The sequence below is a fragment of the Nyctereutes procyonoides genome, unplaced genomic scaffold (assembly GCF_905146905.1).
Source record: "Nyctereutes procyonoides isolate TBG_1078 unplaced genomic scaffold, NYPRO_anot_genome, whole genome shotgun sequence".
Classification (NCBI taxonomy): Eukaryota; Metazoa; Chordata; class Mammalia; order Carnivora; family Canidae; genus Nyctereutes; species Nyctereutes procyonoides.
The window spans coordinates 10,144,050-10,162,960 of record NW_026575052.1 but is presented as its reverse complement, the minus strand read 5'-3'; the positions used below and the strand labels follow the sequence as shown (position 1 = coordinate 10,162,960).

The window sequence follows — 18,911 nt, the reverse complement described above, 5'->3', positions numbered from 1 at the left end:
GTGTGGCCCCAAAATGAATAGCTGGATGATTGGAGGAAATTACAAGGAAGCAGGTCAATGGAAGGGAGATGTTCCTAACTGAAATTGCTCAGGAATAGCATTGGCAGCTCCAAAGGATAGTGAGAGCAGGAAGTTGGCATGCTGATTGCTAAGGTTTCCTCACATCTAACCCGCTGTAGTAGACTTGCTCTTTGTCCCTGCTGCATTTTAGAGAGCCACCCTTCCTCGGTGGCACTTGGTGGGAGGAGCTGTCAATTGGGGTGCTCTACTCATGCTTCCCACCCCAAGGGAGGGCATACTACCCAGACTGGCCAACTAGAGTGTCCCATCCTTCCTGACCACACTGATTGTTCCGGGAATGGCATGTGATCCAAGTCAGGCCAATCAGACTCTTTTCCTGCTAGAGCCATCCCATAGCCACCCTCATCCTTGAATTTTCCAGTCTGATGAGCTAGTAGAATTGCTTTTTTTTGCATAAGCCGATTTCAGATCTCTGTCCTTGACACTGATAGGAGCCTTAAAATAAAATAAAATATAAAATAAAATGAACCCTCCAGTGTTGGAGCCTGCCTCCCCCCAGCATTGCATGAAAACAACAATAAGAAAAGCAACACTCAAAACAATAGGGGACACCTGGCTGGCTCCATTGGGTAAAGCATGCAACTTTTGATTCCAGGGCCTGAGTTCAAGCACCCCTCCAACACTCTGTTGGAGGTGGAAATTACTTTAAGACAAACAAACAACAACAACAACAAAAACCCCAGTAGTTTAAAGACATTTAAAATATTTATTCTTTTGGGGAAAAAATGCCACAAGAGATTCCAGTCCTAACACAGAGCAAAAAATTCCAAAATCCATTTTCTCCACCACTCCAGAGTTTCATACGTCTCATGTTTGCAGCAGCTGGCTCTTAAACTTGCTCCTTTCTTCTCCAAATGTCTAAGCTCCAGTTGGTTCTTAACTTTTTTCCTCCTCTCCTGCCTTCTCCAGCATTTATCGATCCAGTCGTGCTGGATGAGGCAGGAGAGGGAGAGACTGTGAATCCTCCTACAGTGTGGTCTTCTACATGGTGTTCTCCAGGTCAGTGGAAGAGGCGAGATTATAAAATCTCACCTGTGGAGGGAGGCACGACTGTGAAGTCATACTTTCAGAAGAGATACTGAGGTCTTTTAAGTATGAGTCAAGTTCAGCTTAGTAAACACTTAGTGAGTGCCTAGCAGTGCCAGCTAAGAGCCAGGAGGGAGGCTGGGTTGTCTGGGGCCTACAGAACTGTTTCGCTGTTGAAACAACAGTTTCACACGTTGAAAGTCTGTTGCTTTTACTATCATGTGCCAGGCCCTGGAGCTGAAGATTCAGGGACAGAGGGATTATTACAGGCACAAGAATGATTTCTATGAAATGACGATGAAGTCTCTGAAGGAGACACGTATGGGGATTGGGAACAAAGTCAGGAGGTGGGGATAGCACCCTGAGAGAGTGACATAGGAGCTGAGATGGAAGCAGGAAGAGAAGTTGGCTAGAAGACAGGGGGAAGAAAAATGCAGGAAGACAAAGGGCTGGAAAGAGAGAGGGATGGGGGAGAGGGAGAGGGAGGGAGGAAGGGAAAGGGAGAGACAGAGGGAGAGGGAGGGAGGAAGAGAGGAAGGTAGGGAGGGAGAGAAGGAGGGAAGGAGAGAAGGAGGAAGGGAGGGAGGAAGATAAGGAAGGAAGGAGAGAGAGGGAGGAAGGGGGAGAGAAGGAGGGAGGAAGGGAAAGAAGGAAGGAGAGAGGGAGGGAGACAGGGAGGGAGAGAGAAAGGGAGAAACCAGTAAGACTGTCTGTGAGGCTGGGGCCTGGAGAACTGGAGGAGAGGCTCAAAGGAGAGGTGGAGGCCACTTTGTGAACTCTGACCATGTGTAACAGCTCTTGAGCCTCATGCTGTGATAAGCCCCATATGCCACTTAGGGTTTAGGATGTGCTATGTGCTCTGTTCTGTTCTTTTCTTTTCTTTTTTCTTTTTTTTTTTTAAGATTTTATTTATTTATTCATGAGAGACACAGAGAGAGGCAGAGACACAGGCAGAGGGAGAAGCAGGCTTCCTGCAGGGAGCCCAATGTGGGACTTGATCCCAGGACCCTGGGATTATGACCTGAGCTGAAGGCAGACACTCAACCACTGAGCCACCCAGGCATCCCGGGATGTGCTTTGTTCTAAACCCGGAGCAGCTCCGTGATAGTTCTCCCACCCTGTGGAAAAGCAGGCTTACGTAGACACAGAAGAACCATTGGGTGCATTTCCTCACAATTCTGTGCTCAGTGACCTCATAATGAAATTGAGGCCGGCCGTGGAGGCATTCACACCTCCACAAGTGCTACCAAGCAGGGCTTCCTCCTGCCCACCAAGACCCAGTTGTTAAAAATTTCCCAAGCTCTACCTTCCCACCACTGCTTCTACCCAATAATCTAATACAAGGAGGAAGCTGACCTGCCAGCGCTCATGAGAGTCTAGGGCTGTGATCTTTGCAAATCAGGAAATGATCAAGATTGCAGAATTTTATTTTTGTCTACCCTTAACCATCTGGAAGAGGAATAGCAGAAGTTCAAACCCACAGGCTCTGAGGACAGCCAGACCAAGGTCCAAATCCCAGCCATGTCACTAACTGGCTGTGTGACCTTGGGTAAGCAGTGTAACCTCCCAGAGTTTCATCTGTTAAAAGAGATACTAACACACTCCCCTCGTGGGGTTGTGGTGAGGATCAAATACTACAATATACGTAAACTGTAGTACCTGCTGCATTACAAGGATTCAAATAAGTGTTAATGCTAGTGAATGCTGTTTTAGATAAAGAGATCTCAGTAGAAGTAGACTCATTTTATTCCCAAATGGCCTTATTATCAGTATTTGAGAGAGTGAAAAGAAATTGAGGCCGCACATTGAAGACCTGTGTCCCACTAGGTTGTGGTCACTGGCTGAGATTTTCTGGCCCACAAGCAAGATGACTTCTTTGAAGGTTTTGAGAGATGGAACTGTCCTGACCTTTGTGCCAGACGCACTATAGCCTAACCTGAGATTATAGGGTGGGCACGGGAGGGAACAGGGGAGAACAAGCATTTGACAGATTTTGTCAAAAAGATCAGGTGCCGCGGGGATCCCTGGGTGGCTCAGCAGTTTAGCACCTGTCTTCGGCCCAGGGCATGATCCTAGAGTCCCGGGATTGAGTCCTACGTCGGGCTCCCTGCGTGGAGCCTGCTTCTCCCTCTGCCTGTGTCTCTGCCTGTCTCTCTTTTTCTGTGTCTCCCATGAATAAAGACATAAAATCTTTAAAAAAAAAAAAAAAAGAAGAAGAAGAAGAAGAAGAAGAGGTGCCAGATCCAGACAAGCCCAGTAAGTGGAACAGGTGGCAGATGAAGACATTTCCCCACGGCCCCATCCCCACTGCCAAGCTGCTCCCCGTTCAGTGGGATTCTGGGCCTGAAAGGACTGCAGTAGGTTGGATAAAGACACAATTTCTGACTCAAAAGGAGATTCAAAGACACATGGGGGTCTTTCCATCTTCCTTGCCTTTGAGGTCCAAATATGGTCCCTGTGAGCCCCAACTGAACTGAAGTCATGAAAATGCATTCTCTCGGCCAAGAACTGCTGAGCTACAAGTTGAGAGCTGGCATCAGCCACAGAGAGGAGCCCAGGATCGCCTCTGCTCAGTGGCTGCTCCTAGTTTATGGGCATGGTCACGGATGACCTACGGTCACCCCACCTGTCACTGATACCCAGAGAGCAGACAAAGAAATTACCCAGATGCACTGTGACCATGGAGTCAGGCCCCGGGGCTGAACCCAGAATCTAGCACCTGCATCCGCTCTCTGGCCCCAGAATGGCCGTATCCCCATCTGTAAAGAGGAGGCCATACTTCCTTGGACAGTGGTGGAAAAGAGAAAAAAATAACATTTAATAAAGGAGAGCGATGATTGCTTTTAGAATCTTTTTTTTTTTTAGGATTTTATTTATTTATTCATGAGAGACACACACACATAGAGAGAGAGAGAGAGGCAGAGACACAGGCAGAGGGAGAAGCAGGTTCCCTGCAGGGAGCCTGACATGGGACTCAATCCCAGGACCCCAGGATCATGCCCTGGGCTGAAGGCAGCACTAAACCACTGAGCCACCTGGGCATCCCTGCTTTTAGAATCTTGTTGGAGAAGCAATATATGTAAATTACTGAAAAACTTAGAAACTAAACATGAGCAGAGGGCAGCCCGGGTGGCTCAGCGGTTTGGCGCCGCCTTCAGCCCAGGGCATGATCCCGGAGACCCCAGGATTGAGTCCCGCATTGGGCTCCCTGCATGGAGCCTGCTTCTCCCTCTGCCTGTGCCTCTGCCTCTCTCTCTCTCTCTCTGTGTCTCATGAATAAACAAATAAAATCTTAAAAAAATAAAGAATTATAAAAAACAAATAAATAAATAAACATGAGCAGAAAGAAGCAACTTAAATATGACATATATCTCCTCACCACCCAGAGACTAACAGCCGTGAGCATACTGGTGTACATCCCGGGTCTGTAACCCATGCCTATGGACACACAGGTTTTTGTTTTGTTTTGTTTTGTTTTTTTAACGGAGCCATATTTTGCTACTTGCTTTTCTGCTACGGTGCAAACATCCTCGAGGCATTACAAGTGCTCAGGTGACTGGTATCACACCCAGAGGCTTTGGTGTCTGGGTGTCGCAGGCATCAGCTTTCCCCCAGAACAAGCCTGTTAGCTCTGGAGGCTGCCACTCCCCGCGTGAAGTGTGCACAGGATAATAGGACCGACCCGCCAGATTTTCAGAGGGATCAAGGCGGATAACGCGTGGGCAGTGCTTGGCTTAGGACCGGGTACTTCACAGGCCCCGCCCCCGCCGGGGTGTTGTTAAGCTGGGCCTGAGCTCAGTTCTGCAGGTGCTGAGTGTCCCACGTTGGAATTCCTAGCGGGTTGGTGGGGACACGCAGTTTGCCCTCCCCGCACCCCCCCTTAGGCGGGGGGGGGCGGGCGGGGCGCGGGCGGCGGCGGGGCGGCCCCGGGGAAAGCCCGCGACGGGGCGGGGCGGGGCGGGGCGGGGCGGGGCCGCCCCTCGGCCTCCAATGGGGGCGGGGCGGGGCCGCCCCTCGGCCTCCCATTGGCTGCGGCCGCGGCGGGCTGCGGGCGGGGAGCTGGGGGCGCGGGAGGTGGACCCTGGCGGCGCCGGGCGCGCGGCGCGGGAGCCGGCCTGGCGGGGGTCGGGCGGTGGGCCCCCTGCTGCTGTGCCTGCTGCTGTGCCTGCTGCAGTCGGCGCTCGGTAAGCGCGGGGGGCGGCCGGGGCGGGGCGGGGCGGGGGGCCGGGGCCGCGGATCCGGGCCCGCGGAGCTCCCGGGAGGGGGGAGCCCGCCGAGCAGGTGCGCCCCTCCCGGGCCCACCCGCCACCCTTGTCTTCCAAGCTGGGACTTGGGACGAAGCAGACCCGAGTCCCTGACAGTTCCTTTTTCCGGACGAAACTGAGCCAGTTTCCTGATGCCAGGTCTACGGACGGGGGCCGCCTAGACAGCAGCCGCGCTGTTCCATCAAGGGCTGTTTAAGTTTCCTAAAAGCACTGCCCCCTGCGCTAACGGGACCCTGGGTCCTCGCTGCGGGGAGGGCAGCCCGCAGCCCTTCCCGGGGCCACGGTTTCAGAGGCGCCCCCCAGACCGAGGGGAACTGCTCCAGCTTCCCCGGGCGCTGCCGTTACCCCGCCAGTCCAGCTGCTTCTCTGGGCTCCCACTGGTCAATAAGGGGGCAGGGTGCAAAATACCCCGGGCCGGGACCCAAGCACCAAACCCGGGCCAACCCGAAGGTCTCAATATTGCCCCCAGTCTTAGCTAACAATTTCAGAGCAAGAGGATTGGGCATAATCTAATACTAATATTAAAAGCCAACGTTTCTTGAGCAACTTCTTTGCGCTGGACACCACTCTGTCCTATGTAAGAGGGAAAGCCCAAAGGTTCTAGGGAGGTAAGTACTATTTTCTCCCATTTCTTTTTTTTAATGTTTTTTTTAATTTATTTATTTATGATAGTCACACAGAGAGAGAGAGAGAGGCAGAGACACAGGCAGAGGGAGAAGCAGGCTCCACGCACCGGGAGCCCGATATGGGACTCGATCCCGGGTCTCCAGGATCGCGCCCTGAGCCAAAGGCAGGCGCCAAACCACTGCACCACCCAGGGATCCCTATTTTCTCCCATTTCACATGGGGAAACTGAGGCTCAGAGCAATCAGGGAAATTGCTAAGAAGGAAAACGCAGGTGGGATGTGTGGAAGAGAAGACGGACGCTGAAGCAAGCGTGGCCAGCTTTTGCCGTGGGGTGGGCAGCTGGAGTGAGACCATCCATCCACCTAGGTCAGCTCAGGGGGTGCCCCAGCCCCTGTACCTCCAAAGCAGTAGCTGTTTTTGCAGCTGGTGAGGGATAGTGTACCTGTGTGTATGTGGCGGGTGGGGGGATCCTCTGTCCCCCTGTTTCACTGTCAAACTCAATAGTTTGCTGTCTGGACGTAGCTACCCTTTAATCTGAGGAATATTTAATACACCCAACACAAATGGTGCTGTGGGATGATTTAGGGTGCAGGGCAGCCGAATCCAGGTTCAAATCTTGGTTCGCACACAAACTGGCTGTGTAGCCTCAGGCAGATCACTTACCATCTGTCTCTGAGTCCAGGGCCCCTCCATAGAGGGGGAATGGCACCTTTTTCATAGGGTGGTGTGTCCTGAGGACCTAATGAGGTTTTGTGTATCGAATGCCAAACCGGTGCCTCCCACCCTTTGAAGGCTGGATAGATGGTAGTTACCATCTACTACTCTAGCTGCTTTTTCTCCACTGTGGCCTACTTCAGACTCTGGACGTGTCCTGCCCACGAGATACCGTCTAAGCTATCGTATAAGATACCTTGTAGGACAGACTTTGGCCTCACTGCTCACCTGCTAGAAAGCTGGGAACAATGACAGCATCTGCACCCCAGTGATCCAGTTCCAAGTAGGGATCACAGGATGAGGTGGGAGCAGCCACTCATATTTGAGTTAAAAGGTCAAGGGTAGGGAACTGTGCTGAGAGCCATCAGTAGGCCTGCCTCTCTCCCATGCCACTCTGTAAGCTGTATGGATTTCCATCAGGGCCGTGTGACACTTTAGGGAGCTGAATTCTCTTGGGACCAGCAGGAATGGAATTATATTCCTCTTTGAAACTTCCAGTGTGCAGTGGTCAACAGATGTCATTGGCCTATAGTGGTTCATAGATGTTGGAAGAATAAAGCTGAAAAGTCCCCCTGAGAGCCTCCAGGAGGAAGTGTGGGTCAGGAGCTCAGAATTTGGAGTTGGCTAGGCCTGCATTTCTGCATTTCTGAATTCTGATCCTACAAGTTATCACCTGAAAAGTCCTGTTTCCCTCATCCGTAATGTGGTGATCACAGTTAGGACCTACCTCCTAGGGATGTGGGGAGGATCGAAAGAAAATGCAACAATGTGCTTAGCATAGCTCCTGGCATATAGCTAGGACGCAATACACGTTAGCTTCTATCACCATCCTCATCAGCACCGTCACCCCACCACCACTTCTTAGAGACTCGCTGAGGAAAGTGACATTTGGATCAAGTCTTTAAAAGATTAGCTGGTTAAAAAAAAAAAATTGGATGGCAAAGATGAGGCAGGCAAAGACCCCTGGGTTCAAAGTCTCCCAAGAGCGGGCAGCCCCGGTGGCCAGCTGTTTGGTTTGGCTATAGCTGGGGAGCATGCTGGGGGAGGTTGATAAGATGGCCTGTCATGTACCTCAATAAGGAGCGTGTACTTTATTCTAAGTTCCAGGGAAGGGCACCGAACTGGGGAGAAGTGTCATCAGGTGTATATGTCAGAAGACAAGGGTTAGCGGTGAGGTGTCAAGGAGGGGAAGTAGAAGCTAGTTAAGGGTAGTCAGGGAAAGTGTCCCTGAGAGAGTGACATGAGAGCAGAGGTGTGAAGGAAGCAAAGGAGTGAGCCGGGTAGAGATCCAGGGAGGCGACAGTCTAGACAGAGGGCACAGCTCGTGGAAAAGCCTAGAGCTGGAGGTAGAGTGTGTCTGGGATGCTCTAGGAATAGCAGAAAGGCCAGTGTGGCTGGAGAGCAGGGGCCAGGGGGAGAGCAGTGGGAGGGATTAGGTAGGCCTTGGGGGGATTATAAAGACTTTGGATATAACCTTGAATGAAGTGAAGGCCATTAGAGGGCTTAAAGCAGAGGAGCAACATGATCTGACTTTCATTTTCACCCTTGCTGCTGTGTGCAGAATGGACTGAAGGGGCAAGGTTGGAAGCAGGGAGACCAATTGGGAGGCCTTTGGAATAATCCAGTTCATCACAATAATTCATTCATTCAACAGATGTTTATCGTGCATCTACTCTGTGCCAGGGACCATGGCAGGCAAGCTCCTGGACATGGCTAAGAACAGAATTTAGTGTCTGCTCCTGAGACCCTCAGGGCTGTTCCCTCCTAGAGTCTAGCAAACCCAGCAGATGGTTCCTGTTCGGAGGAGTTCTACTGAAACCCTCAGGTGCCTGAGTGGGCAGGAGCTTCCTGTCGTGGTACAAATGGGCCACTGAGGCTGGGTTGGGGCTGTGGGGCGTGGGGGAGAAGGGACTGCACTACAGGCCGTCAGTGGCACGACTGTGACTGGAATCCTGACCCTGGGTTCCCCGCCTACAGCATGTCACCTGTGCTTTAGCTACCCCAGAGGACTCCTGCTTCTCAAACCCAGTGAACACCTGATTGCCCACCACGCCACTCCCTTGGCTCCAATGGCCCATGTCAAGACCAGCCAGCAGCTCCAGGCTTCACGACCTCTTTCTCTCCCACAGGGAAGCCCTGTCTGGCCCCTCCCCAGAACGTGACACTGCTCTCCCGGAACTTCAGTGTGTACCTGACTTGGCTCCCGGGGCCTGGCTACTCCCAGAATGTGACCTATTTTGTGGCCTATCAGAGGTAGAGGGGAGCCTCCAATCTGGGGACTGAAGAGGTGGGCAGAGACTGGAGGGGCTTGGCTGGGACAGCTGCCCTGGGCGTGGTCAGCTTCCTGGTTCTATGTCCCATGGGAGACAGCACATGGCAGGTGCTTGGAGAGCACCCTTTTAAAGGTCTGGAGGTGGGAAGGATGTAATCAGGAGGGCGGTGCACAGGTGCTGGGTCTGCCGGAGCTCAGGGGATCTTTGAGAAGAGTCCAACAGGGCTCAAGTAGAGCTACAGGGGCCCAGTGGTGGAATTCCTCAGTGCTTGGATGAGGGGCTTGGAGCGGTTCCAGCTGACAAGGAAGAGCATATCTCCTGAAGAGCCCGTGGTAGGCACTGCTAGAGGATCGCCCTGTTCCCCACAAAGCCCCGGGGTCTTCTCAACCCCAGCGGTCCAGGCCGCCACTACAAAACCAAAGAAATCTGAAAGTGGAAGCACATTTGCCATCTTTGCACATAAATGGGAATCATTTGAGGTTCTCTAATGGGCCAGTCAGGTGATGAAAGCAGATAGTCAAGAGAACCATCTAGGACTGGCGAGGAGGAAGAGGAAGCAGGCAGGGGACGTAAGTGCCATGTGCACAGGGCCCACCTATGCCAGGCTGAGTCCTAACATCTTGCGTGACTGTTTCACTTCTGCCTCCCTGTATAGCCAGGCAGGTGCTACATTTCCCCTGTGTTATTTTTTTTAATATTTTATTTATTTTATTAGAGGGAGAGAGTGTGAGCAGGAGGAGGAACAGAGGGACCGTAGAGCCTGACACAGGGCTCCCTCTCACGACTCTGAGATCATGACCTGAGTCGACATCAAGAGTCAGATGCTTCACCGGCTAAGCCACCCAGGTGCCCCCGTACTTCCCCCATTTTAGAGGCAAGGAACCTGAGCTCAGAGAGGTGCCGCGATTTGCCAACGAAACCAGGGACTGAACCAGGAGAAAAACCACCATCTGCCTGGTGCCAAATCTTATGTGCTTCCTGTTCTGTCATGGTCCCTCCTTCTGTTGAATCCAGATGTGAGCGATGGGGGCCTACTTTGGAAGAGCACAGATTGCAAGCGAGCTTTCAGCAGAAAGAACTGTACAGAAATGTATCAGGAGGCAGAAAATACCTAATGTGTACTGTGTGCCGTGTGTCAGGCACTGTGTCCACACAGACTTCTTTATTCTCACACAGCCCTGTGAGGACGGATGAGGCACCTGCCCTCTGCAGGGCGGAAAATGGAGACACCAAGAGTGTATTTTGCTAGAAGTCACACAGCTGGGGATAGTGGAGCCGGGATAAATTGATTAAAATCAAAAGTCCATCCTCCAGACCTTTTATGATATTGTACTTCTCTTTTACACTTTTTAAGCACCCGTGAGGATTCTAAAATGATGATATTCTAATTGGTTTTTTTTTATTTATTAGGTAGAATTATTTTATCTTTATTTTTTTTAAGATTTATTTATTTATTTATTCATAGAGACACAGAGAGAGAGAGAGAGTCAGGCTCCATGCAGAGAGCCTGACATGGGACTCGATCCAGGGTCTCCAGGATCATGCCCTGGGCTGCAGGCGGTGCTAAACCACTGCGCCACCGGGGCTGCCCTAGGTAGAATTATTTTTTACAAAAAGATGCTTCCTCTCTTGTAGTATTTGCTATTCAGTAGTATTATTCAGATAGGCAAAGAATTAGGAATTTTTTTAAAAATTTTAATTAATGAGAGTAACAGAGAGAGAGGCAGAGACATAGGCAGGGGGAAAAGCAGGCTCCCCACGGGGAGCACCATATGGGATTTGATTCCAGGACCCCAGGATCACGACCTGAGCCAAAGGCAGACACTCAACCACTGAGCCACCCAGGCGCCCTTCAATAGGCGAGAGCCTGGAAGCATATCACTGAGGCTGAGGAAAGTTCTTGCAGCATTTCAGAAACCCCAGGGTTGTTGTCAATTGGCTTGAGCAGTTATTCAATAGATAACTCTAATACCACCTCTGTTCCTGGCTTCTGCTGAGATGACTGATGAAGTCCATGAGTCCATTCGTGATTTCCTTATCAAATGATATCCTAGCCACACCCTTGGTGTTCCATCTAGAACTTGCTTTCTTATTTTTTTGCCATATGCATAGGCTGAGCTTTTTCCAGTTATGGTTACTTTTTTGTCCAACCACCCTTTCTATGTGCTTCTCTCCTGTCTCCTTTTACCATAAACAGTAAGGAGAAACCAGGTCACATCACATCTTCACATCTTTGCCTAGAAATCTCTTCCTTGCCTAGAAAATGAGTCAAGTTCATCAATTTTAACTTCTGTTTCCTACTAAAGACCAAAACAATTCAGGCAAGTTCTTTGTCACTTCATAATAAGGATCACCTTTCCCCCAGTTTCCGGTAAGACATACTTCCTTTGCATACGAGTTCTTCCCAGAAGCACCTTTGACTCCGTATTCCTACCAACAGTCTCCTCAAGGCACTCTGGCATTTCTAGAGTTAGAAAGAAAAGCATAATTATCAAAGTTGCAAACTGCATATGCAGTTTCCAAAGCATATTTGGGCCAAATATGCACCCAAAAATTCTTCCCACCTCTAGCCATTCCCTAGTTGCAAAGCCACTCCCCCATTTTTAGCTATTTTTTAGCATCCCATGTGTGGTACCAAAATCTGTATTAATCCGCTAAGGTTACCATGATGAAATACCATAGTCTGGGGACTTAAACAATAGACGTATTTCTCACAGTTCTGGAGGCTAGAAGCCCAATATCAAGGCATCAGCAGGTTTGCTTTCTCCTGAGGCCTCTCTCCTTGGCTTGTAAGTGGCCACCTTCTCTCTCTGTCTTCACATGGCCTTTTCTCTGTGTAAGAGCATGCCTAGTATCCCTTCCCCTTCTTTAAAGAATATAAATCCTATTGGTTTAGGGCCCCACCCTCGTGACTGCATTTGATCTTAATTACCTCTTTAAAGGCCCTATCTCCAAGGGCCTAGACTGCCATATGGGGGGTTTGGGCTTCAGCATATGAATTTGGGGGGAATACAGTTTAGTCCATAATGCCAAATAAACTGGATTCCATCAGATTTAAAACTTTTACTCTTAAAAAAAAAAGGCTGAAGAAAATGAAAGAGCCAGCTACTGAGAAAAAACAATACTCACAATATATACACAGGAAAGACTGGTATCCAAAATAGATAAAGAACTCCTGGATCTCAATAATAAGATCACCCAAAAAGACTTGAATAATTGTTTCGCAAAGGAAGATATTCGAATGGCCAAAGAGCACATAAAAAGATGTTCAACAGCCTTAGTCATCAGGGAAATGCAAATCAAAGCTACAGTGAAATACTACCACACACCAACTAGAATGGTTAAAATTAAAGGGACTGACAATACTAAGTGTTGACAAGCATGTAGAGTAACCAGAACTCTTGTGCGCTGTTGGTGGGAATGTATGGTCACTTTGGAAAGCAGCTTGACAGTTTTCTTGATGAGTTTCACCTTCAGTTACCAAATCTCCCAGATTCTACTCCTAAAGCTTTATTTAGGAGAAATGAAAACATATATCGATACAAAGACTTATACGTGAACATCCATACCAGTTTAATTCATAATAGGCCTGAAATATACTGAATTGTACACCTCTATACTCATATGCTGCAGCCCTAACCCCCTATACAACTATTTGGAGATGGGAATCTTAAAGCAATTAAGATTAAACACTGCCGTAAGGGTGGGGCTCTAAGCCAGTAGGACTATGTGCTAATATTTTTGTTAATATTTCGTTGATGGTTCATGTGTGACTCAACTAGTGCAGTTCTATTTATGTTCATTAGACCAACTTTGATAATTATGTTTTTCTTTCTTGTGTGTTTTACATACTTCCTGATGATTTTTCTTTGTTCAGTCATCAATTACTGAGTGAAGTGTATTAAAAACTTTTCATGATTGTGGATTTTCTGTTTCTTCCTATAATTTTGTCTATCTTTGCTGTATAGAGTATATTTAGCAGGCACATATAAGGGAGAGTTTTTATATCTTCCTGATAAATGGAATAATTTCTCATTATGTGGTGATTCTTCTCATCTTTAGTATTTCTTTGAAGTCTGTATTTTGTCTTACATTAATATAACTACACCAGGGTTTTTTTGTTTTGTTTTGTTTTGTTTTGTTAATATTTCCATACTAGAGCTCAAGAAACAAAACAGAGGAGTTCTTTCCAAAAATCTGTTAATATTTCCATACTAGAGCTCAAGAAACAAAACAGAGGAGTTCTTTCCAAAAATCTGTTCTCTTTGCCTATGCCATCTCACCCTCCTCCATTCACATACCTCTCGGTCCCCAAACCCAGGAGTAGCTTTCAGTCCTCCTCTCCTCACGTTTCATATCCAATCCATGAGCAGGTTCTACCAGCTTTACCTCCAAAATATATCCCCCGCCTAGCCCCTTCTCTCCATCCTCACCTCTCTTCTCCCTTAAACCACTGCTGCAGCCTCCCAGCTGGTTTATCAGAGTGATCTTTTTTCTTTTAAGATTTATTTATTTATTTGAGAGAGAGAGCGTGCATGCCCGAGAGCCAATGGGGGAGGGGCAGAGGGGGAGAGAGAGGAAGAGAATCTCAAGCAGACCCTCTACTTAGCACAGAGCCAAAATGGGGTTCAATCTCACAACCCTGAGATCGTGACCTGGGCAGAAACCAAAAGTCTGATACTCAACCAACTGAGCCACCCAGGCGCCCCAAGAGTGATCTTTTAAAAAATAGAAATTAGGCCCCTTCAGTCCCGTCCCCCTAGTCAGAACCTTCCACTAGGAATAAAATCAAGCTTCTTACCAAGATGGGAAGTCCCCAACTACTCTGCCCACCCACTCTTCTACCCACCTCTCCAGCCTGTCCATACCTCTCCCTACCTCCTTCCCCCTTGTCCACTGGCCTACAGCCATGCTGGCCTCCTTGCTGTCTTCTGGACAGGCCAAGGTCCTTCCCACTGCAGGGCTTCCACTTTTGCCATTCCTTCCCCCAGGCCTACACCTGGCTTCCTTGCCATCAAGGCCTTTCCTGGCCTTTCCAGAGCCTCCTTTTGGAAAGCGGTCCTCCCACATTCCCCGTTACCACTGCACTTACCCGCTCCTGGGTTGACCTCATGGATGTGATGATTGTCTTTCTCTACCACCACCCCCGCCTCCCACCGCCAGCCACCAGAATGTAGGCTCCCAAGGGCAGGACCTGTCAGACATTCCCAGTTCCCCAAGAACAATGCCTAGTGTGCAAGTCCCTTTTTTGGACCCCAGTGTTCTCAGAAGGTTGGCGTCACAGACCTGTGTGTCCCCTCTGACAGCCACACGGCATCCAGTAGGATGCCCGGCACACAGCAGATAACCCGAAAGGCCTGAATGAAGAATGTGGGATGTGGTTGCTATAACTAGTAGTAGCAGCCACCACGTGGCCCCCGGGAGGCAGGAGGATGAGGAGGCTGACCTGCTGAGAACCAGAGCTAGTGAGGGGCAGAGCCAGGATCCTGCCACCTGCTTCTCTGCAGAGCCTGAGCTCCTAACTAGACTGTTCTCATTCTGTCCCAGCCCATGGCTGGTTGATAGGATGGATGAACGGGTGGACAGTCAGGTGGATGGAGGGACAAGGGACCCCATGTTCACTAAACTCCCTCTCCCCAGAGGCAGTCCACAGCCTAAGCTCCCCTGTCTCCTCCCTCAGCGCTCCGACCCCTAGAAGGTGGCGAAAAGTGAAGAAGTGTGCGGGAACCAAAGAGCTGGCATGTTCTTTGATGTGCCTGGAGAAACAAGACCTATACAACAAGTTCAAGGGGCGTGTGTGGGCGGTTTCTCCCAGCGCCAGATCCCCCTCTGTGGAGTCCAAGTACTTGGATTACCTTTTTGAAGGTGAGTGTGTGGCTACAGGATCTGGTGGGAGACTCCCTGTGCAGGATCTTGGCCTAGTGGCATTGCAGTCCCAGCCACCGGCTTCCACTTCCCCAAGGCAGAGGGCAGCCTCGGGTAGCCTGGCTTTGTGGCAGGGAGTCACAGGGGGCTTCTGCTGGGCCACCAATTCTGTTTGTACCTCCTCCTAGTGATGTTCTTTATCTTCTATCGAGCACAACCTTAGTCATGAGCTATATGAGGCATTTTAGAGATTTATTCCTATTTTTTATGTTCAAATTCTCTTTAAGAAACAATTTTTTTAAATTCCAGTTTCAAAAGTATTTTCTTTACAATGAAGAAATTGGGGGTGGAGGGGGCAGGCAGAGAAGTAGATAAGAATAGAGAGGAAAGCATCCCCCATGTGTACCGCGTTCAGAAATCACCAGTGTTAACACTGAGCCAAGCCCTTTTCTCTTCCCAGAATATTTTATTCCTAATCCTAACGACAAACCTGTGGGGTTCGTTTTCATCAACCCATTTTTTAAAAAAAATAAACAAAGTAAGACTCACAAAAGTTAAGGAACTTTCCAGGATACACAGCTAATAAGGGATGGAGATTGAATGTGAATCTGGAGGTTTTTGGTTTTGTTTTGTTTTTTTTTAAGATTTTATTTATTCATGAGAGACACCGAGACAGAGGTAGAGACATAGGCAGAGGGAGGAGCAGACCCCCGCGGGGAGCCTGACACGGGACTCCATCCCGGGACTCCAGGATCACGCCCTGAGCTGAAGGCAGATGCTCAACCACTGAGCCACCCAGGGGTCCTGAATCTGGAGCTTTCTAATGTTGGTCATGGTACTGGACCAGACCAAGTGTGGTGTGGGGTGGTAAGAAGGAGAGGATAAATACTCAGAAAATAGCATCATGGAGCTGAGATCTGTAACTTGCTGCCCAGTCTTCTCAAAATATTTGAGAGCAAAATAAGGTTTGGATAGAGAGGAAGACAGGCTTGAATGAAATGGGGCAGGGGCAGGGAGCAATAATAGGAAGGAAGAAGAGCTGACTTGGGTAGAAGAGGCTGGCTGGCCGGCTGGCTGGATGAGAAGGGGGGAAAGGATGGATGGGTAAGAAGAAAGGCAGCAGGGGGGTGTGCAGGAGTACATGGCAGAGAGGGCAAAGAAGAAGGCTCTGTGGGAAAGCATGCTAACTAGAAAGGGAGCATGTGTGGACCGGAAGACAGAGGGAAAGGCAGATGGACCGATCTCTGGGTGGATAGAAGGTGGGGAAGAGAGAAGAGATGGAAGGGCAGGAGGAAAGGGGAGACAAAGGAGGAAGGGAGGGAGGAAGGAGGACCAGAGGGAATGATATATGGAAAGTAAAGGAGGATGGATGGATGGATGGGGAGGATGGAGGGTAGGCTTGGCTAAACTAAAGGCAGGAAGACAGTATGCAGGAACAGGAAGAAAGGATGGGTGGCAAGGAAGGAGCGTTGGTTGGAAAGAAAGGAAGGATGGGCAGGCAGGCTAAAAGCGCTAGGATGAGCCAATAGTTGGGGGGACAGGAAGAAGAGATTAGGGTAGAAGGAAAGACACAGTGGGGAGGTTACTTCTTTTATTGTGCTTGCCGCTGCCTCCCTAAAGCTCTCCTGACTTCCCGCAGTGCACCCCGAGCCAGGATGAGCCTTCCTGCCTCTTTCTGCCCTGGGCTGGAGCTCAGGCCATTTGCTCTCTTTGGTAGTTTGTATATTTCATTGCCCCCCAATTTCCTCCAGCTCCTGGAGGTCAAGATCCCCGTTCCCGCCAGCAGCCTGCCCAGGGCTTAATGTGTAATCTGTGTCCACCGGACTCTGACCTGCAGAACTGGGAAATCATGTGTCCGTGTTGCTTTAAGGCACCCCGTTGTGGGGATGTGTCAGCAGCCGCAGGAGGCTGACCCAGGTGGGCAGGATTCTGAGAGATCAGTGTATGTGAAGGGCACGCAGGTGCAAGGGGCAGCAGGAGGAAAGGCGGGTGAGCTGGGAGCCCGGCCTGTTCATTCCTCTCTAAGCCTCAGTTTGTCCCTTTGTAGGATGAGAATAGGTATCTCCCTTCCAGGGTCACTGCAGAGCTTAAATAAAATGGCCTTAAGGCTCTTGATGCATACTAGGTGCTTAACAAGCCCTAGAGCCACTTTTCCCTTTCCAGGAGCGCTCTCTGGGCTGGGGGTAGGGGCGGGGGCAGGGGTCTGGGGGAGGGGCAGGCCTGCCTACAGGCAGGAGGATGGATGATGACAGGTCCTGTTCTGTTTCTGCCAGTGGAGCCAGCCCCTCCCACCCTGGTTGTCACTCGGACAGAGGAGATCCTGAGCATCAATGCCACGTACCAGCTGCCCCACTGCATGCCCCCACCAGATCTGAAGTATGAGGTGGATTTCTGGAAGGAAGGAATCAAGAACAAAGTAAGAAGTCCCTTTCCTACTCCCCAGGCTGGACCTCCCTCTCCCACTGCCCCACCAAACCCCAATGCCTCTCACCCTCCCTGCCTACTTTCTACACACTTCCAGGAAGTCCTCTCCACATGCCTCTCTCTCCTAGCAATCACCCCCTGACTCTGTACAGTACAATTGGCCTGTGGCCTTCTCCACCTAAGAAGCCAAGTATAGAACATGCTGCCCCTGCACATTATAGGTGGGAACAGCACACTTGTTTTCTACCCAATATATATGTTTTTAAATCATGAAACCCTTTTTGTCCAGTGAAATCTGATTGAAGTATGATAGGCTCTAGGAGGCCTGCTTGCCGAGCCACTGGATTCATTACCAAAAAACCCAGAAAACACAGGTACGTTCTAGGAAAAAAAAACTAAAAGTGCCCAGAGACCACAAATATCCACTTTCAGATTTATTTCTCATGTACGCAGGTGTGTGTGTGTGTGTGTGTGTGTCTGTCTGTCTGTCTGTCTGTATATATTGATTGATGGCAGAGGTTGGCATTTTCTGTAAAGGGCCAGATAGCAAATATTTTCTTACTTTGAGAGTCATGTGGTCTGTCACAGCTAGTGGACTCTGCATCTAACACATGAAAGGAGCCACAGACAAGGGTCAGTGAACGGGCATTGCTGTATTCCAGGGAAATGCCATGTGCAAAAAAAAGTGGCAGGCCAGATTTGACCCATGGGCTATAGTTTACTGACCCCTGTTCTTATTCATTCTTGCTTTCACTGAACCAACTAACATTCACATTCCCGACTGCCTACATCTGTAGTCTGGATTCTAGAGCTTCTTCTGACATGGTCCCTGCCTCCGAGAACATCACAAACACCCTAGACCAGCGCTGTCCAATAGAAATGTAATGTGAGCCACAGGTGCAATTTTAAATGCTCCTCATTAAATTAAGTAAAAGAAACAAGTTGATTTAATTTTAATAATATATTTTGTTTCATCCAATAAAATGTTATCATTTCAGTATGTGAATAACATAAAAGTTATTGGCATGTTTTGCATTCTTTTTTCACTTAGTCTTTGAATTTCTTTTTTTTTTTTTAAAGATTTTATTTATTCATGAGAGACATATAGAGAGAGGCAGAGACACAGGCAGAGGGAGAAGCAGGTGCCCTGCAGAGAACCTGATGCAGGGCTCCATCCCGGGACCCTGGGATCATGCCCTGAGCTGAAGGCAGACGCTCAACTCCTGAGCCACCCAGGTGTCCCTTTTCACTTAGTCTTTGAAAGCCAGTGTATATTTTATACTCAGAGCACATCTCATTTTGGACTGGTCATGCTTCAAGTGCTAGTAGCCACATGTGGGCAGTGGCTACTGGACTGGGCAGGCAGCCCTAGGGTTTTCTGGGTCTGTAATGACTGAATGATGCTCCCTACCCCCAAATACATCAGGAGGCCCTGAGGGCAGGAATCCTGAGCAATCTGCCCTTCAGAATGGGGACCCGGAGGTCCTCGGGGGCACACACAAGGGTGACCCTGAGTAGCAGAGCTGCCTCTGAGCGCAGACCATCTCTACTTCAAGACTCAGTGGAAAAGAAGGTAGATAATGTAGGGGAAGTGCTCCCTTAATGCTTAAACTGTAATGCAGGGAAAGAAGATGTG

At 49.4% G+C, this 18,911-nt stretch overlaps 1 protein-coding gene across 1 annotated transcript in view; it reads left to right on the top strand.

Moving 5' to 3' along the window:
• Positions 1–18,911, top strand: part of IFNLR1 (interferon lambda receptor 1) — a 31,222-nt gene that overhangs the window by 6,342 nt on the left and 5,969 nt on the right. The window contains exons 2-5 of the mRNA XM_055331783.1: positions 5,182–5,291; positions 8,843–8,966; positions 14,667–14,851; positions 17,125–17,267. Coding sequence (XP_055187758.1) covers positions 5,182–5,291; positions 8,843–8,966; positions 14,667–14,851; positions 17,125–17,267 — 562 coding nt within the window. The remainder of the gene's footprint in view (positions 1–5,181; positions 5,292–8,842; positions 8,967–14,666; positions 14,852–17,124; positions 17,268–18,911) is intronic.